Source organism: Salvia splendens, chromosome 3 (assembly GCF_004379255.2).
Source record: "Salvia splendens isolate huo1 chromosome 3, SspV2, whole genome shotgun sequence".
Lineage (NCBI taxonomy): Eukaryota > Viridiplantae > Streptophyta > Magnoliopsida > Lamiales > Lamiaceae > Salvia > Salvia splendens.
In genome coordinates, this window is record NC_056034.1 from 4,750,206 (window position 1) to 4,771,455 (window position 21,250).

At 36.6% G+C, this 21,250-nt stretch overlaps 3 protein-coding genes across 6 annotated transcripts; 2 read left to right on the top strand and 1 right to left on the bottom strand.

The window, feature by feature from the left end:
• Positions 1 to 2,487: 2,487 nt before the first annotated feature.
• LOC121797128 (vesicle-associated membrane protein 722) lies at positions 2,488 to 4,433 on the top strand. The gene is made up of 5 exons (XM_042195858.1): positions 2,488 to 2,909; positions 3,104 to 3,245; positions 3,350 to 3,470; positions 3,610 to 3,672; positions 4,020 to 4,433. The coding sequence occupies exons 1-5, from the start codon at positions 2,720 to 2,722 to the stop codon at positions 4,170 to 4,172; spliced, it is 669 nt and encodes a 222-aa protein (XP_042051792.1). The 5' UTR covers positions 2,488 to 2,719; the 3' UTR covers positions 4,173 to 4,433.
• A 7,648-nt stretch (positions 4,434 to 12,081) lies between these two features.
• LOC121794487 (3-ketoacyl CoA thiolase 1, peroxisomal-like) lies at positions 12,082 to 15,981 on the top strand. The gene is made up of 14 exons (XM_042192666.1): positions 12,082 to 12,238; positions 12,805 to 12,881; positions 12,989 to 13,073; positions 13,360 to 13,486; positions 13,677 to 13,775; positions 13,849 to 13,916; positions 14,013 to 14,120; positions 14,205 to 14,282; positions 14,365 to 14,497; positions 14,585 to 14,681; positions 15,173 to 15,296; positions 15,373 to 15,481; positions 15,562 to 15,645; positions 15,733 to 15,981. Exons 1-14 carry the CDS (start codon positions 12,149 to 12,151, stop codon positions 15,813 to 15,815), a joined length of 1,362 nt encoding a protein of 453 aa, XP_042048600.1. The 5' UTR covers positions 12,082 to 12,148; the 3' UTR covers positions 15,816 to 15,981.
• A 401-nt stretch (positions 15,982 to 16,382) lies between these two features.
• On the bottom strand, positions 16,383 to 20,273 carry LOC121794488. Of its 4 annotated transcripts, none has more exons than XM_042192670.1 (2): positions 20,099 to 20,273; positions 16,383 to 19,309 (listed from the first exon to the last, which is right to left on the bottom strand). In XM_042192670.1, exon 2 carries the CDS (start codon positions 17,883 to 17,885, stop codon positions 16,746 to 16,748), a length of 1,140 nt encoding a protein of 379 aa, XP_042048604.1. In that variant the 5' UTR covers positions 17,886 to 19,309; positions 20,099 to 20,273; the 3' UTR covers positions 16,383 to 16,745. The 4 variants fall into 4 exon arrangements, with proteins under 4 accessions (XP_042048604.1, XP_042048602.1, XP_042048603.1 ...); XM_042192668.1 differs by having other exon boundaries at positions 19,925 to 20,273; XM_042192669.1 differs by having other exon boundaries at positions 16,383 to 17,894; positions 19,046 to 20,273.
• Between the last annotated feature and the right edge of the window lie 977 nt (positions 20,274 to 21,250).

Genomic DNA, 21,250 nt, shown 5'->3' on the forward strand with positions numbered 1-21,250 from the left:
ACCTCAAGCTCATTCTCAATTATCCAACTCATTAATTTGGATTTCAAGAGCTTGATCAAGTCCACACACAAGCTTTAATTTCTAACTATAGATTTTAATGCAAATATTAATTTGTAATCGAATAAATTTTTTATTCTATAATTAAACGGTAGTATTAGCTTAACTGAAATTAATACTCACGATACGTATAAAAATATAATTTAAGTACTAGTATGTGATAATGCTTTCTAGACAAGCCTACGTGGAGCTCGATCCAATTCGTAAAAATTATTCGAGCAAATATATTCAAGAATTGGATAGTTGTGCTCTGTATTATTCTTTCATCCCTTTCAGCACATTTTATGACAATAACATGATTCGAAATTTCGCTTCGAAATTACTATAAAAATCTGAAATTATCTTATCTAAAAAACAAATCAATCAGAAATTATTCGTATAATCCAGAAATAACTCGTGAATAATAATGTGAAAACTAACCGAGTAAATTTGAATAGTTTATGGATGCTAATTGAGTACGAGCAGATTTTTTGGATAGTTATTGAATTTTTCGAAAAATGATTAATAATAATTAAAGCATAAACGAAAAATTTAGAAACGTAAGAATTAAAACCATGGCAATGTCATGTAGGATTGTAGCCTGTAGATATGAGGCGATAGGACAATAACTTATTACTAGTTTAAATTTTTTAGAAATAACTAATAAGGTCTATTCGTTCATAAAGCATTTCGCCAATAACCTTACCCAAGAAAAATGCATCTAACATTTTTGCATCCACTCTCACCTACAAAATGCTTAATCAATTGGCATAACCTTATAACTAAATTTTTTAGCAATATTTCATGCAGCAAAAGGTGTACCCGAATCACCACTAGTGTTACATCGCAATAAATTGATCCTAGAAGTTTTGAAGGGATTGGAATGAGTTGGAGTTGGGGAACGATGCATGTGCAGGTGGAACGACGACAGACAAACCACGATTTATTGAAGCTGGAAATGTTGCTGTATATGTTTTTGGACATGCCATCTTGCTCCCCTGTCTATGCAGCTCTTGATTCCTATCCTTTTCTTCTACTGTTGCTTGCATAGCTAGATGAGATATAATTCATGCTAATTTATATTTTTCAAGAAAGTTTAAATGGTCATAACTATGGAAATCGTACAAGCAAGCTACAAACTTAATTGATTTGCGGCTCATGAAACATGCATGTATCATATTTATGTTTAACCCAGTTATTTAACTAGTTAGGTATGTTTTAAAGGTTTTTTAAGGAATAGTTTAAATGGTTATTAATATTAAGCTTCAAAAGAAGTAGATTAAGTTTTTATAATTAAATACACATAAAATTTGTGCGAAATCATTTTATTAGTATGTTTAAGAATAATTCTTCTTTATTGGGCTGTTTAATGAGTTTGTTGAGTTTTGAATAGAATAGGTGTCTTAGACCACCGATTTGTCCAGAACCCAATACATGCCCCGCGTGATAGCTCACATTTTACATACTATGAACTTTGTGTTTATACTTTATACAATACCCAATAATTTTACTACTACTTTTTAATTAGCTTTATGTTTTATATTGAACATGAATACTATACTTATTATTCTGCTTTCAAAAGCGAATATGGATAACCAGTTATTTTAGAAATTTGAATTAGAGAGTAGTAATTGACTATATTGTTTATTTGAATTTTTATCTAGATTCTGTTATATTTTTATTATTGTTGTGTTTAATGCTTCCACATATTTGATCTATATTTTTGTTGAAACGAGATTTGAGAGATGAGTGTCAATGCATGATTACAAATAATTAATATATTAATAAAATCGAGAGAGATTAAGATTAAGTGTAAGGACTTGAAATCGTAGGAACTTTCAGAATTTGTATACTACTGTACTAGTTAGAAAAAGAATATTAAAATATTATTAATAGAGATGTACATTTCATCATAGCCAAAATTCATAAAAAAATAGAACGTGACATATGTATATTAGTAATTATAATCCCTCATTGACTTGTATTACTTTAAAAATAAATATGCTTATTCGATTATGAACTGCAAAATGTAGCAATAAATGTTTTTTCATCTTCGAGTTATCCAGAAAACTTTAATTAAGAATGGATAATTCAATTCAATTCAATTCAATTCAATTCAGAGTCTAAAATAAATAAAGACTGATACTTAACTTTTTCAAAAGTTAGAAAAATTTAAAGGAATGTGAAGGAAACAATTATGGAAAGAACAAATTTGGAAATAACAATGATGAGGGTTAATCCTAAATCCTAATAGATCCATAATTCCATTTCGTCAAAGCAGCAACAGTCGATATATTCAAAATTCAAAAATAAAGATGAAAACAATGAAAACTACACGTGGGAGGAGAGGAGAGGAGTGGAGTGGATGGAATAGCAGATGTGGTTTAACAACTTACACCAAATCGTTTTTCGCACAAAATGAAAAGCGTCATAACTCAAAACTGAAACTCCCCCTTTCAATTTCTCTCTCCTGAAAATCAAATATTCGTCCCACGCTTTCCTCTCCCAAATGTTTCTCTCTCTAGATTTGTCTCCCCTTACATAAATACACCAACAACTCTTTTTTTCACACCGTTATTTCTCATTTTCCCCAATCTATATCTCTACGGACTACGGTTATAGCTACGCGCGTAGAGGCTTCGCCTAGGGTTTACCGGGGAGATAGAGAAAGAGAGCAGCAGATATGGGGCAGCAATCGTTGATCTACAGCTTCGTGGCGCGCGGCACCGTGATCCTGGCCGAGTACACTGAGTTCACCGGCAACTTCACCGGAATTGCCGCGCAGTGCCTCCAGAAACTCCCGGCCTCTAACAACAAGTTCACCTACAACTGCGACGGCCATACTTTCAATTACCTCGTTGAGGATGGATTCAGTAAGCGCCGCTTCCTCCGATCTGTCTATTTTTTCATTTTTTCCTTCCATTTCCTGTGCCGTAGCCATTCTTTCTCAAATATGCCCCTGCTTTTGATTGATGCGTAGTTATCGTTTGATGGCTGCTACTTGGAGGATTGCAGTGAATTTTAGTGATTTTTTACTTAATACAGTTTTTATTTTTTTGAATGATAGCATATTGTGTTGTGGCTGTTGAATCTGTTGGAAGACAGCTTCCTATTGCATTTCTTGAGCGAATCAAGGAGGATTTTACCAAGAAATATGGCGGAGGAAAGGCTGCTACAGCTGTTGCCAACAGCCTGAATAAAGAGTTTGGGTAATTTCGTCATTAAGTTCGTTTTCGCATATCAATATTACCCTGGCCTAATTATTAGTATTTCTCATAGCAGACATTAATAACCTTATTTTATAATGTCTTAGGTCCAAATTGAAAGAGCAAATGCAGTACTGTGTTGATCACCCAGACGAGATCAGTAAACTTGCGAAGGTGAAAGCTCAAGTTTCAGAAGTTAAAGGAGTTATGATGGAAAACATTGAAAAGGCAAGTGGTTGTGGATGCATCTTTTTATTATAGTACTATATCTTATTATATGATTCTGTGTTTCAATTATTGATGTGGATTGGGTTTAGGTCCTTTGTAAATATTATGTGATTTAATATCAATTCTTTTGACTTTCCAGGTTCTTGATCGCGGAGAGAAAATTGAGCTCCTTGTTGATAAAACTGAGAATCTTCGTTCCCAGGTCCGTAATTGGATGTTACATTTATGTAGAGATTTTTGTAAAACATGAACTTCTTGGATGGGCAATTAATTAGTAATGCATCTTCACTCACATTCATATATTAGAAATGCTTTGGTTAGTATGAGTTAAATTAGTTTGTGGTGTATTGGTTTTGGTTGTTTGTACTTGATGTTGGGTGCTTGATTCTGCCTTCCTGGTTGGTAGCTTAGGGTGCCCTTGCCAATTGCATGACCTGTATTTGTATTCCTAATTCTTGCATCCTCTTGATATATGTGTTGTCTTTGGAATTTTTTGTTAGTGATATCTCGTGAGTCAATCTGTGATGTGTTATTTCTTTTACTGGACAGGCTCAAGATTTTAGGACACAGGGAACTAAGATGAGAAGAAAGATGTGGCTGCAAAATATGAAGATAAAGCTTATTGTTCTTGCCATTATCATTGCCTTGATCTTAATCATAGTTCTATCGGTGTGTGGTGGATTCAATTGCGGTAATAAGTAAGTGTCTGTTTGCATATATAGGTTGTCCTCATTGACAGACAGAACACACACTATAATGCATCTTTGCGTTATGAGCTTTGTTTCCCATAATTTTTGTGACATGTTTTGCTCCTTTTGCTCTATCCTGTATTTTTGTGAGATAATATTTGTTGTATATTTTGTATTCTGAATTGTATTAGAAGAGTCGTTTGCGGCAACGAGCTCTGCATTTTTACATTGAAAAATAGTTTATCAGAGCATCATTTTATTTTTGGGAATGAAATTTTAGTATTTGTATTTTTAGAAAATAACACCGTATCTACTACCATTTCAGTTGCTTAGTCAATAAGTTACGCGTTGTACAATAAAACAAGAGGTCAGAACGTTCATGATCTCTCATATGAGTCATAGACTCATAGTCATACATTGCTTAATTTTCTACGATTGTATTTGTATTTTGTAGTACTAGTACTTAATATCTGGCTGACCACATTGTCTGTTCAAGTCAAACAAAGAATTTAGGTAGTCATTCTCTGGAATCTTTATTTTGTTGCCATGTTTTCCATTTTTTTTAATGCATTTTATATTTTTAATTACTACCTGAAGTCCACTACCTCCGTTGTATCATATGCTCATAGCTATAATTAGGAGTTTGGTCCTTAGGCCATCTAAAGTGGGGCGGACGATAGCGCGCCCGATGAAGTCCACTACCTCCGTTGTATCATATGCTCATAGCTATAATTAGGAGTTTGGTCCTTAGGCCATCCATGGTGGGGCGGACGATAGCGCGCCCGATGCATCGAGCGTGCTATCGTCCGCCACTGTGGCTCCGCGGACGACGGACGATGCGTCGTCCGCGCCCTACGCTTAGTCCGCGGACAAAGCGCGGACGATAAGGCATCATCCGCCCACTGTGGGTACCGCGGATGATGGCGTTGACGATGCAATGCGTTTTTTTTAAATTCGAAATTTGTCTATTTACACCTCGATTGTCATTCTATTTTTCATACGAACATTTTTCGCATCTCTCATTTCTCTCAGCACTCACGTTTCTCCATCTCTCACAAATCAAAATGAACCACGACGATGACCGGAGTTACTCGGAGGACGGTAGTCCGACCATGACTCGAGCCTTAAATGCAACCGTGCACGACGCAATGGCGGAATGCTTAGCCATAATGTAACGCGAGGCGGCGGAGGCGGCGGCGGCAGTGGCGGCTGCGGCGGAGCAAATCCCCAGGCCTATTCGACGTCGGACGTTTGTCCGACGCGACCACACCGCAGCTCACGAACGTGTATGCGTACATTTGGTGTGCTCCAAGCACGGTGGGCAATAGTCAAAGGGTCGGGCCGTCTCTGGTTCAAGGAAGTCCTCACCGATGTCATGTATGCGTGCATAATCTTGCACAACATGATAGCCGAACATGAAGGTGGGAGCATCACCGATTGGACCGATGACGAAAGTGCATCTAGCTCCTCCAGCACAGCGACTGAGTCCCCCGTTCGAGGATTACCGACAGGCTTCAATGAGGTTCTATCTAGACAGGCCCCAATGCGCAACCAACACGACCATGCGCAGCTCATGAACGACATGGTTGAAGAAGTGTGGGCCCGTAAACGCCGTCGCTGAGTTTGCGTATTCTGAAATAACTTATACTAGAATAACTTATATTCTAGTACTAGTATTAATTTTATAAATGAAATGAAGGGTTTTCTCAATTTTTGTAGTTATTTAAGTATTCAAATTGAAGAAAATGCTTAGGGCGTCCCTTAGGGCGCCTCACTGCAGGTGGAATGACATGAGGATAAAATGCTGACGTGGCGGTGCATAGGGTGACCCACCGTAGATGCTATTATCATTTGGTTAGTGTTTTGACTCGTTTGCCTAGATGATCTGATTTTGTGATCTGGTTACTTGCTAAAATTTCATTTGTATTCCAGAAGAAATGTGGAGTTGTCTAACTAAATAAATTTAATAATCATATAATATCTGAAACACGCCTGTATTCAATCTTTAATCCTTGTTTACAATCATAATTTAAAAATTAAAATAATATTCTAGCCGTTAATATAAGACCAAGTTTTCTTTCGATGAGCTTTACATGCACAATATGCACTGAATATTCTAGTATAAGTTATTTCAGAATTTAAAGATTTGAACAATTTAAAGACGTCAAATAAGTTTAAATTTCAAAAGATAATAGATTGTTTACCACATTATTTCATTATCGTAGTTATATTTTGTCATTTACGATATTCACTCTTCATATTTCATTTTCTTGAAACATCTTAAGATAAAGATTCTATGATGTTTATAAATTTAGCAAAATGAAAGACGAAACGGAAAAACGAAACAAAAGAATTATATAGCCAGTCAGAATTTGGTTGCTTGCTCTTGGACATTTACATAAAGAAAACACCTGCAAATATTGCTTGACCTTCATACAGATATGTTATGGCAAAATAACCATCACCTGCCAACCAACCTCAAGAAATAAAGCCACTATTTCATCACCTGCAAACCGACTTTTCTAACATAGCAAACTAGGCAAGCACTTCTCCAGAGCAAACAAACAAGAACCAACTACCAACTATGCTTGGTTACCGCCACCCCTAGGAGTCGCACGGCCACCCATCCTGTTGAGACCGAAAGGCTTCGGTGTGATCAATGGAAATATGCAAGATAAGTTTAGCCTTAATAGCTATATTCTTTTATATATATATTTCTGATATCCTATAATAATATACATGGGCTCCTTTTATAATGTTTCAGGAGTCACATATAAAATGACACGACTCTTGACATAGACACTATTGAAATGAAAAGACACTTTTTCATGAAAGGACACCTCTCTTGACTAAGACACTATTAACATGAATAGACATTACTCTTCATTAAGTAAACTTCTGTGGAGGCTTTCTCTCTCTTGTGCTCCTACGGATTACTACAGACTCATCATCATCCCCTCCTTCAAGAACCAACTTGCCCTCAAGTTGGAGTTGCGGAAATCGACTCCGAACATCGCCAACGATCTCCCACGTAGCATCATCTACATTCAAATGTTTCCACTTGATCAACACTTGTGCTTGAGGCTTACCTTTGACCAAAACCGAGCGTATAGCTAACACTTCCTCTGGTTCAATCACCGGAAGCCCTGTTTCTGTCAATGGCGGCAAAGGAACAGATTCTACTGTAAGGGGTTGGCAGCGGAAGCGTGCATGAAATCCGATCACATAAATTTGATCTATTTAGCAGATTATTTAGACAAATTCTATTCGCGTAATTATCACACGTATCATGCTCATAACTTGAATTAAAACATGCTTTAGCATATAAAATCCCTAAAACATGCTCACTACGGAATTAGCCAATTTACCTCGTTGATTCAATCAAGAATCGATGATGGCTTGCTCCGTCTCCACGTGAAGATCTTCAGTACTCGACCTCTGATCTTCTGACTGGTGTCCCGGACTGTATACTGATATTTGTGTGGGTAAATCTCACTAGAATACTAGGACTCGAATAATGAAGACATAACTCAGCTCACGGAGGGAGCAATTTTTGAATTCTCTCTCTTTCTAGAGAGGGACAAATTTTTTTGCCACTAATAATTGTATTTTCTGTCTCCTTTATTCTCCTATTTATATTAAGTCACATATTGGGCCCAATCAGGGATCTAAGGAAGAATTTGGACATGACCTCACCCAATTAGCTTTTTACTAATTAAATTGAACCCACAATTTAATATAAGCTTATATTGGAATATTACAAGCAGCCACTACAGAAGTGATATTGCACTACCTTTCCAAATCCGAAATTACAAGTATTCCGGGTTTCCTTTTATTTGTTTAATTCATTTCCCGCGCTTAAGATAGAAACATCCATGAATTAATTAATGTCTGCTATGGACTTAATTAATTAACATATTTTATTATCCAAGAGTGGACTTAGCAAGAAACTCTTATTTATTATTCATAGAGTAATTAAACTCCAACTAGCTAGGTTCCGAATAATAAAACCTTGTTTCGAGCTCCTCTTGTGGATGTTATCAAATGAGACTCTCCTCGCGCACGATTCAACATAATAGCAATCCTAGCACCGCTAGATAATGATCACCACTACCCAATATACCTGGATCGTTGGGTGACGAGAAACCCGCACCTTTGGTAAGTCAAAGTACTAGATACTCAATATCGTATGCTCAATGCTAACGTACATTGATTAAGAAATTAATTATCAAGACCTCGTCTTTCAGTAGATAGCATAAAGACTCGTCTTGCTGTTAGATTCATTCAGTGCTATACCACACCAACGTCATCATATTTCAATAAGGCTTAGAAATAATCGGACTGACATTGCAACCTTTCACGATAGGTAGTCTAGGTCTATCTGGGTTGTGAAATTCTTATTTTTCTTTGTTTAGAACTGACCGCGTACCTTAAATTGAGCGCACCCCACAACCGGTCTACTAGAACAAAGACTTAGACTTATGTTATGTTCGCTTATACATTTAAATATGCAATAAACATCCATTAAATGTAAAACATAACAACATTATGACAAAAATAATCTGTTGCATTCATTGGAAAATAATTATTACAGTTTTACAGTATTCAATCACTCGAAAGGTGATTTCTAGTATACAAACCCTAGCATCTACTTTATCTCTGATACGCCTTCGTAACAAAGAAACATGGAATACCAGATGTACACGACTTGTTGGTGGTAGATCCAACTCGTATGCGACTGATCCTATCCGCCTTAATACCTGGAATGGCCCGTAGAATTTACTTGCAAGCTTCTGATGTGTGCGTCTAAAAACTGTTTGTTGTCGAAAAGGACGTAGTTTTAGGTAGACCCAATCGCCAACAACAAACTCTTCCGCCCTCCTCCCCTTATCAGCTTGAGCTTTTTGTTGTTGTCGTGCCAACTCCAAGTTAGCTGTTAATTCTCTTAACATTTCATCACGAGAACGTAGTGTCATGTCAACTTCTTGTACAAGGGATGATCCTATCTCATAAGGCACCACTATGGGAGGTGCACGACCATAAAATGCTTCGAATGGTGCCATTTTAATGGCTCAATGATAAGTAGTATTATACCAGAAATCTGCCCAAGACAAATAATTTTCCCATAATCTAGGTCGATTTGCAACGAAGCATCGAAGATATTGCTCCAAACTCCTATTGGTCACTTCCGTTTGCCCGTCAGTTTCTGGGTGATAAGCGCTACTCATGAGTAACTTGGTCCCCATTTGGAGGAATAGTTCTTGCCAAAATAGACTCATGAATACTTTATCTCGATAAAAAACGATAGACTGGGGGACACCATGTAGCCTTACTATATTTCTAACGAATGTGTCAACCACACTTTTTGCAGTAAAAGGATGTGAGATAGCTATGAAATGACTGTATTTCGACAATCGATCAACAACCACCATCACTACATCTTTTTCGGATGACTTTGGTAATGCTTCTACAAAATCCATCGAGATATCCGACCATATAGTCTTGGGGACATCAAGCGGCTCTAATAGCCCTCCCGGCTTGCGAGTGTCTGCCTTGTTGCGTTGACAAACATCACATTGTTGTGCGTACTTTAGTATTGCTGCCTTCAAACCTTTCCAACAAAAATTTCGTGCAATTCGACTGTAAGTGCGCAGGATTCCCGAATGACCCCCAATGGTTGAATCATGGAACTCACTGATGATAGCTCGTCGGAGTTCATCGTTTGCTGACACCACCACCTTACCATCCTTCAATAGGCATCCTTGGCTGATTGTGTAGCGACAATCAGTGCTACCTCCTCCTTTTTCCACATCATCAATCAATTTACGTACTTCATCATCCAAGGTAGAGTTTCTTCGTATTTCCGTCCATAAATTAGATTGTGGGACGGATATGGCATTCAACTCAACTAAATCTTCGCGCTGCGATAAGCTATCTGCAACACTATTCTCTCGTCCTGGTCGATAGACTATGTCATAGTCAAAACCGAGGAACTTGACGAGCCACTTTTGTTGCTCGGGAGTGGAGATCCTTTGTTCCAAGAGGTATTCTTTTTTTTTCTGAGTGCAAACAAGGAATTGGAAATTCAGTTTCATTCATAACTAATTCTATATGATGCAAGAAATTAATTTATTGATTTTTTTTTAATCTCACCCTCATGATCACATTCCTTTTTAGTTGAATGTGATGCTATTCTTGGAGGTTCTTGCTCTGGTATCTTCAACAGCCACTGAAGGATCTGTCACACACAGTAAGGAGTAATTATTTAAGTACTACGTGGAGACTAATTAACGAGTCTAGGGTAGGGAGGAGCAGTGATATAGAGCAATATGTAAAATTAGAGAACACAAATTAATTAAATTCACTATAAGAGCGATTTAGTTCACTATAAAGATGTTTTAGTTCACAATACGAATTTGAAAACACGGAGTTAACAAAACGCTATTATAATGAACTAAATATTTTAAGGAGTAAATACTCCACTATAAATTAAAAAGCAATAATAGAATAATAACTGAAGGGAGAGAATTTAGTGACGGTCATAACTCATAACTCACATGTTTAATGTAGCGGGTACCGGCCCCACATAATCCTTATTAGTAGCGTATCCAGGATCGAAGGGGGCGAAATAAATTTTATAGGAAGCTAACGGAGGAGGGAGGAGCGACGTGGAAAGCTATCGGAAGAGAATAATAGAAAATTACTTCCGGGTCTATGATAGCGGATCCGCCACTGATCCATACCAACCTCCCATATTGTTGTTGCTTGTTTCTTCCTCTCACCTTTTCACCATACTTTAATTGTAAAATTAAATTATTGGTAAGAAAACCTTAATTATAAAAAATAATGGGAAATGGCACTTCCAGTTTTATTATAAGCTGGGAATAACATTACACTAGTACTCCACTAACATGTTACATGACCCATAGCTTTTGCATGAAATAGTAGTCCGACGAGCAAAACTCTGAAAGTATAATAAATTGTTCAATTTTTAATTTTTACTAATATACATAAAAATCTCAAATAGTAGAAATTTATATTTATTTTCCTGATAAACACTACCCATGTACTCCTTATTTTGTACTCTTGTAGTGGTATCGTTCTTACTTCTTAGGATTAGAAATATGTATCAACTGGGAATATGACCATGTGCACACACATGAATCTTAATTTTTTTTCTTAATTTTAAATTAATTATTTTAATTTTGTAATATCTTATTTTATCATGTAATATCAAATTTTAATTATATAATAACATGAATCTATAGTTCTAATATTTCAATACAATGAGTCAATGACCAATATACACGCCGGTCAACTAAAGCCTCTCTCTCTCTTTTTTTGTAGTACTACGAAATTAAGGTGAAATTACAAAGCCTTTTTTTTTATTTGAATGAATTAAGGTGAAACACATTACATCTTTTGTAGTATTATTATTTTATTTCAGTAAATAATCTTTTCCTTTTTGTTTGATCCCTATTTAACTAATTCGCTTTTTTTATTAACTGTAACTTACTATTACTATTATTCAAATAAATGAATCTGAAGAACATATGCTAATCAAAACTTCATGGCATCCTTAAGGGGAAATCAAACTTTTTTGTACTAAGATGTAGTAAAATAAAACTTTTAATATAGTGAAACAACAAAATAAATATAACTGTGAGGAAATTTAAGTTTATTTTCCCTAGTTGCATTCCTACAGTACTGCATTAGAATTTTAGCTTTACTTAAATTTTAGATTAACTATATAATCTATGTGACAAAATGATAAAACAACATAAAACAACATTTGTCTCAGTTTCAGCATTTAAAAAAGACTTGTGAAAAACGTGAAGACAATTACCGGGAAGTTTGATTGCAATTGAGTCCCACCGCCGTCCACAGTCCACACATATAATTATAATCAGTAAACTTCCACAACTACTTAAGCACCTTCTCATTTGAAGTCAACAAACTCAAACAAATCCAATAGAGAAGAGAGAGAGAATGGAGAAAGCACTTAACAGACAGAGAGTTCTGCTTCAGCATTTGCAACCCACTTCCTATTCTCGCCACAACCCTGAATCTTCTCTATCCGTCAGTTTCTCTTCTTCGCTCTCTATATCTCTTGATTCAATCAATTCGTTGTGATTGCAATTATTTGATGTCGACTATTTTATGCTTTTTTTTTGGATATGAACTCCATTTGAGGTGTATTTCTTCAGATCGAATTGCTAGATTTTATTCGGTGGTATCGCCAGCTTTTCCGAATCCTGATCGATGTTTAGATTTGCAATTGTAGAGACTGTGATCTTATCTTGGAAAATTTTAGACATCAGTTTTTTTGTCTCATCCAGAGCAGTAACCTTCGTACCAAATTTAAACTTTCTGAAAATTTTTAACCTCAACAGACAACAATAGTTTCTCTAGTTAAACAACTTGATATAGAAGATTTGTTACGAGCCTTGAATTGACGTGATTAAAAAATAAAGGTATGCTTGTTTCGAATTCTCATTGACTCAATGTGATTAGGCTTTAGTGTTGTACAGATATCAGCCGACGTTATAGAAGAGCATACTAATGATCTCGAGGCATCACGTTGTTGTAGTATTGTAATTATGTGAAATCTTAAACCCATTCGTCATCATGATTTCTCTGAACAGCAATCCATATGTTCGGCGGGGGATGGTGGGGCCTATCAAAGAACAACTGCTTTTGGAGATGACATTGTTATCGTTGCGTGAGTAGTCTCACTTTAATCATTGCGCAATCTTTTGTTTACTGCAATATGGACTTGTGAAAAGTTGCAAATTACTAAGTGCTTCATGCATCTATTGCGTCTTGCAGCGCTTATCGAACTGCCATATGCAAAGCTAAGCGAGGGGGATTCAAGGATACCCTTCCAGATGATTTGCTTGCCACTGTACTGAAGGTAAGCTTTAGTTTTCATTCAAAGACAACCATCAGGCGTGACATGATTTGATTTTCTAACTTGTTTCTTGTTATTTGTTTTCAAATGATACTCTAGTTTGATTATAGAATTAGGTATATGATACTCAAAGTAGACAAGAGAGCACCTTAGCTGAAGATTTCCTAATAATATATTATTTGTTGTCAGATGTTGCTCTGGTTTGATTCTTGATTAGTTATGGGAGTACCTTTTTTTTTCAACCATGGTGTTCTTCGCTTTTTCATTTTGTATCTTCTCCTGATTGCAGGCGGTGATTGATAGAACAAATCTCAATCCTTCTGAAGTAGGAGATATAGTTGTAGGAACTGTCCTGGCTCCAGGTTCACTCAGAGCTATTGAGTGTCGGATGGCAGCTTTCTATGCTGGTTTTCCTGGTATATTTTATCCGAATGCAAAAAAATCTCACTTCATTTCTTACATTTCATGTTTCCGAATGATGTATCATTTCAAGTTTCTTTGAATCTTGTTACAACCTGTACAACATGTATATTCACCTTTGGACTATTTGAAAGTTCTATTCCTTAGGTTGTTCCTCACCAATTCTGAAACTTCATTTCTAAACAGATTCCGTACCTCTCAGAACAGTCAATAGACAATGTTCTTCTGGTCTCCAGGCTGTTGCTGATGTTGCTGCCTTCATAAAAGCGGGATATTATGATATAGGTAAGAATGAATCGCTCTCAACAATGGTTAATATGCCTTATACTGACCATTGGTCATTATTGACAATGCGCAGGCATTGCTGCTGGATTGGAGTCTATGTCAGTAGACAATGTCGACAGGTTCAAGTCGGATAACCCAAAAGTATGTGCAAATTATATTCTGTATTATTATTCTCTCTGCAAAAAGCATGTTAGCCTCATAGAACTTACTATTTCCACTGCCATTTGCTGTTCGCAGAAAGACATTTTCACTCAAGCTCGTGACTGTCTCCTTCCAATGGGTATTACTTCTGAAAATGTTGCACAACGCTTTGGGGTAACTCGGGAAGAACAGGATCAAGCTGCTGTGAGTTTTCTACATTGTTGTTAAAAGTCGATATATTTTTAACTCAAACCGGTGAATGACCTTCCCTACTTGAAAAGAAAACAGGTTGTCTCCCACCACCGAGCTGCAGCTGCAATTGCAGCTGGGAAATTTAAAGATGAAATAGTTCCAGTTTCTACTAAGGTAAACCTGAACTGGCAATGTACTTATTAATGTGATAGATATTACCTTCGGTTGTTTCGGCTCATAAAATATTTCTTTGTAGATTGTCGACCCTAAAACTGGTGAGGCAAAACCTGTTGTAATCTCGGTAGATGATGGGGTTCGACCAACCACAAACATGAGAGACCTGGCAAAGTTGAAGCCTGCATTCAAGAGCAGCGGAACTACAACAGCTGGTAAAAGAATTGGTATTTTATTTTGCAATGTGAACTACATGGTATTTTCTTGTGTTGGGTGACTAAGATAACCTTCTGATTTCGCAGGAAATGCAAGTCAGGTGAGTGATGGTGCAGGAGCTGTTCTGTTGATGAAACGAAGTTTAGCTATGCAAAAGGGGCTTCCGATTCTTGGCGTATTTAGGTGAACATCTCCTTGTGGATCTGTATACTTGATACTCTAGTAGTCCTTGGAAATTTTTATATAGCTTATTGCATGGTTCTTTAATTTTCCCCCCTACATGGCTAGATCGTGGATAGAAAGGTTAACACTTACCATGTCTCATAAATTGGCATTAACAACTTACATTAAAGAAGTAAAATAAACATTACAAAATTCTGTTCATAACTTTACAAATTAGTTTGGCGTGCGTGTTCTTTTTGCAAACTACTCATATCCTTGACATTCCCCACATGAATTCTTCATTTGGTATCATCTTCATTGTGTAAAAACATAATACGTCTTGATAAAACAGAAACATGGTAATAATAGTTTGCCAGCTTCACACTGGGAAAGTCTTTATACAATACTTTTACCATGTTCTCTTTATTAAGCATATAACGCATGTACAATAAGTGGCTTGATCTGATTTGCAAGCTTGTTGACTTTTTTTCCTTAACATATTTTGCCTGTAGGAGTTTTGCTGCTGTGGGTGTGGAGCCTGGTGTCATGGGTATCGGCCCAGCTGTTGCTATCCCAGCCGCAGTCAAGTCAGCTGGTCTCGAACTGAAGGACATTGACTTGTTTGAGATAAATGAGGTATTTGGGTGATTGAATTAAAACAGTAGCAATACTTTGGGAACTTCAAAATCATCTGATTGCCATTGATGTACAGGCGTTCGCTTCCCAGTTCGTATATTGCTGCAAAAAGCTAGACCTTGATACTGAAAAAGTAAATGTAAACGGAGGAGCAATGGCCCTTGGACATCCCCTGGGAGCTACAGGTAATGCATGATTGCAACATCAGACCAAGAGAGTGATGATTGGTTGGATTGATTGGTGAACAATCTGTTTTCTCACTCAGGTGCTCGTTGTGTTGCTACAATACTTAATGAGATGAAACGTCGTGGCAAGGATTGTCGATTTGGTGTCATATCTATGTGCATAGGTAATCGGATCCTCTCTTTGCTGTAGTACAAAGTGTATCAGATTTTGTACATGAGAGTATATATGACATCTGTTACTGGATTTGCAGGTTCAGGCATGGGTGCTGCTGCTGTGCTTGAAAGAGGGGATTGCGTCGACGACCTCACCAATGCACGCGCAGCCAGTGGATAATGTATATGTATTGATTGCAAATCCTTAATTGAAGTGTTATTTAGGAATTGTGTGATTTGTATTAGCAATCCTTGCATCTCGTTATCTCGTATTAATAACCGATATATGGTCTTGGACTCGGTATTGCAATGCATTATATCAACAATCGAAGTTTTAGTTGTAGAAAGTTTCTTATTTGGGGCGATTCCTGTTCAGAGATCACATTAAATTACTTCTGATGGATTGAGTATTTTGATATAATCAATCATCTAAAGTAAGGACTCCCTAAAAAGGCCCATTGAAGGCACGCGAGATAAACAAGAGACTCTGGATTAAAAAAAAGACTCCCTAAAATACAACGATTTGAACGTCAACGAGATTTAAATCTCAATAATAGTTCACGTAGACAATGATAGTAAAAACTACCAAAGTTTTAATCTCGAAATAGTTCATTTAGACAATGATACTAAAAACTAATACCAAAGTAAGACCTTTGACAGTTTACTAAACTATACAAGATACCTCCCACATTCCACATTTCCAAGCTCAAGAAAAGATAAGAGAGGAAAGAGAGGTATAGAACATGAATAAGCTAAAGAGAAATGACATTTTAGATGGTACAAGTGGAAGCTGAAAGGTTATAATACCAATCCAGTGTAAGATAAAGGACAGAGAGAGGTCACACATTTTCAGCAGCTGCAAAAGAATGAAAATAAAAGAGGTTCTTGATTATTCTTTCCCTATCATGTGGGGAAAAATCACATCTTATATATGAACAGGCCCAGATATAACACACGTTGACACGTTCATTATTCTGGGGTAGATCTGGTACATTATGACCCTTGTCTCAGTCATATATGTCGAATCTTCATCACGAGGTCACCTGCATCTCATCAGGTCAGACAAGACCCACCACAAGCTTCTTCGAGGTTACTTGCAATTTGTGCTTCCCTATTGTTGACCTTCATCCGACTCAGCATGTGTTAGCCTCCGACGCCGTCTTGGATTTGGAGGAGCATTATCACCAAGATCACTCATTATATTAAGGTTTGTATCATGATCCTGGTCATCGTCATCATCGTCATCATTGTGATGGCCCAATAGATTTTCACCCCAGAGATAGCGACGTCTGGAAGAGGTTCCAGCAGCTCGGCGATGTCTTGCTAACTGTCTTGACCGGCCACCTCTTGGTTCAGCGCCAGGTTCCAGTGAACCAAACATCTGAAACAGGAATAAGGTGCTCAACAACCGGCTACCCTCACCAGCACCTCCATTTCTATCTCTTTCACCTGACAGCCTATCCCCACCATCAACCACATAGTCACCAAAGACAACAGCCCCTGGCATGGCTGAACGAATTGCACTAACAATATCATTGTACTCCCTCTGACCTTCAAGGCGATGCCAGGCTCTCTGTCTAGATGGATCGACATCAGCTGGGCGCACTGTTGGATGAACCCTTCTTGCATGCCTACGCAGCTCCCTGTAACTACCAGAGAACAGACACGATTCATGAGAGCAGCTTCTAGTCTTTAGGTTCAGGTGCTTTCTAGCCTCCTCAACAACTTTCCACCCCAAAACCTTCCCACGGCATAGAGGGCATCTCAATTTTGACACCTCATCCGATTTCTCCATGTTGGGTTCCCCAATATCAAGGTTTTCCCAAACTCTTCCTTCTTCACCAGAACTCGGATTAACATTGTGGGTGCTCTGTCCACCCGAATCTCCTTGAGGCATGCCAATCTGTACCATGCTAGTTCGTGTGTTTGTGTGATTTGCATGATCTGTCGTCACTGTCAGGTCCAAATTCCCACTCAAAACAGAGTCATGACTACCTTCAGATGCCAAACTAGTTGCAGACAAGTTGTCTACATTTTCCTCTTTCAGTTTTTTAAAACGATCCAAACAATTTGAATGCCTATAGCTAGTATCACATATGTACGAGCGGCAACTCTTAACATGGGAACTGCAAATGAGAAGAACAGCATTGTGGGGGTGGTCCATGCATATGGGACATAAGGCTTCATCCAATTCCTTGTACAGATGAGACACATCTGAATCATGTGACATGCTTCTTTTCCTACTAGCCATTTATGTGCACTGCGATATATTACTAATATCGATTGCATTAGCACACAATTTTTAATGTACAACAACAAAAAAACACACACTGAAGACAACATTATGAAGTGTAAGTATTGATGCAAATAATTATCATTTCATAAAACAAATGGGAGTTTCAACTGAAGTGAAAATGAGGGTACACACACACACTGAGGGAGGGAGAGGAATGAACTATTGCAGGCATCCAGCTTAATTCTAGATAGCGATTAATTTTATACTAGTATCTCTTACTGAATTATCATTTCATCAGGTCATACACAAATAAGCATCAAACTCTATGTTATCCCAACCTCCAAAAAACTCAACTTCATAGCTGTAAGACCACAATTCATCTACTCTACATGTCATTACCAAATCCACAAAAAGAATAAAGATACTCAATAGATCTAAAAGAAAGCCCAAGAGGAACCTCTTTTTCAAATGAGGTATGTAGATATACAAAAACTTAAATTTTAATTTTAGTAGAGTGCCTCAATTACACAGAAAATAAAGGAAAAAGAACAGGACAAGAACAAGTTTATTAAGTTAGTTAGACATGTTTTATTCCATGCTGAAACATTGTGAATTAAACAAAATTACAAATTCAAACATTATTGGTCATCATCCAAAACACATAGCTGCAGTAAAATCAGACCATCTTTAAAAGAGAGATCATAATTTTACATTTCGCTATGACCCCTAACAGCAGGTAAGATATATGTGAACATATCACAAGTTTGCAAGGAATGATTCTTAGTGATCTGCCACTAGCAACGCATCTCTATATTGCATGCACCAAAATCACTAAACGAGTCCTCATAGGGGTAACAAACCAAAAGAGGTAACTACTTACCAAAAAATAATTACCACTCATCATCCCTTACTGATCTGAAACAGTTAAGGACTGGGATCTGCTTCATACACTCAATCCAAACCCCACCCCGGATTCCCAGACCATTCATAGGTAAAAACAAGGAGCACTGTGTTTATTTTAAACCACTACACAGTTTCAGCTGATATATAAATTTGCAAATATTCATATGGCACGGAATGTCACGTAATCCCATCATGTAACATAACTTGAAATGTTATGAAGGTAATAGCGCATTCCTGTACACATTGATATCAGCCATATTATGTTTACTCACCGCTAAAAGGCACTGAGATTTCTCTTTTACTGGCAGCTTCAGAACCTTAAAACAGAGGGTCTGAATCTTATAACGTTCTGATTTAGCAAATGACACAAAACAATATCTTTAGTTGACTTTATAGCATATCGGATGGCAAGCCTTGGTGAACTTTTCAAACAACTATTCAGACAAGCAGTGTCCTAAAATTCTTGGAGTAGTTAGGCGTCAAGTTAAGAATTATTGCATATTTGTGGATCCACAATCACCAATGAGTCCCACAACCTGCAGTTGTATTATGGAACAAAAAAGGTCATTTGCATAAGATCCAACTTTGCAATTAAAACAATGGCAAGGAAATATCACTCATAATTTATATAGATAAGGAACAAAGAAATGCAAACATTGAAACCAGAATGCAGCAACATCAAACACGCCAACAAAAGCTTGGTTCACTTGCTGAACTAAATCTAACCCAACTGTTACCATTCAGCAAAATTGCATCACATCTCATCTACAGATCTACAAACTCAGTAGCAAAGAAAGCAAACGCAAGTCCCCGTTCAATGCTACCGTTATCTTGTTCAAGGAAACATATTACAGGGGGGAGAAAGCCCATAAATCCTCTTCAAAATCATGAACTACGACTTCACCGACCTGAATTCAGCTCGGCATCTTGATTAAACTCTTCAGATTACTAACTTGCTTCAAATTAAACTTAAGTAAGGCGTTGGATGGTCATAAAATACTACGATTGTACGAGTTGTGCACCGATTCGGTAAAAATTTACCAATCCCCAACAAGATTCCAGAAACTCAAAAACCGAAAAATCTATTTCCCAATCCAACGTCTGTAAAGCTAATAATCTTAAAACTTTAATCAGTAAGATCCTCAGATTACCCATAAATAATAAGAAAAATGAAATCACACGACGTGTCAACAAGTGAGCAGGTAGGATTACAACGATCCGCAACAATTGAACGGGAAACATCAAATTAAGGCAAACTTAACCGAGGGAAGATAAGGGTCGACGTGAAGGGAAAATAAAACGATGAATTAAAGGTGCGGAATTACAGTCGGCGAAATTATAGATGGAGGTGCGATTATCCTTGATTGATTTATTGATTGTGTTGAAAGAGTATAGGCTTAAAAGAAACAGGAAAAAAAATTGGGTGGATTTTACGAGATAAAGTTCGATCAGAAAATAAGAGGGGTTGAATATATATGGCCAAAGACAGAGAGGTTGCGTCCCATATAAGGATTCAGGGTAGGAGCAAATGAAATGCAATGCTAGAGTATTCCGTTACTTATTTAATTTAATTAAAATGTGATAATGTAGTAATATAAGGGTTGTGATCCAGAATTGAGATGCATTATAAAGTCACTCATTTTTATTAAATAAGTGGTCCAAAATTTGTCACATGAAAAATATTTTTAAATTAATTAATTATGAAGTGACATAATGGTAATCTTTTAGTACATTTTATTCAATAAATACTTTTTTTAATTTAAATTTTATTTTAATTATTATTATTATTATTATTATTATTATTATTTTAAATATATTTTTTTGTCAACTACATATATAATTCATGTCAACTACACATATAATGTCAACTATGTGTACAACCCATGTCAACTACATATATAATTCATGTCAACTACATATATCATTCATGTCAACTATAAGTTGTTGACATTCATGTCAACCCATGTCAACTACATATACCATTCATGTCAACTACATATACCATTCATGTGCAGGCTATTGACATTTGATGTGCAGACTATTAACGATAATACCCACGAGTTGACATAATCTACTTGCAGTTGATATTTTGAAAATGTTATGGATGAGTGGCTGAAAATGCTCAATTCTCAATTAAGCTAAAAAATCTCAACCTAACAGAACACAATAATATAATACTAACATGCAAAAAACTATAGGGAAAAGATTTTCGTACATAATTTCTATGTACATATTGCCCTTAATTTTTTAATCAAACCGAACCGGTTTTATTTAAACCGGTTTTAGTATTAATTATATTGTTTATATACTAAATTACCTTTTATTTATTTTAAATCTCAACAGAAAATTAAACTTGATATTTATCTCATCGAATTGAATCTCCATATCTATTATCTTACTCCATCCATATCCGTTATCTACAGCTACGTTGGATCATTTTTTTAAAAGTAAAACGTCTCCTTTCATTTACAAGTTCT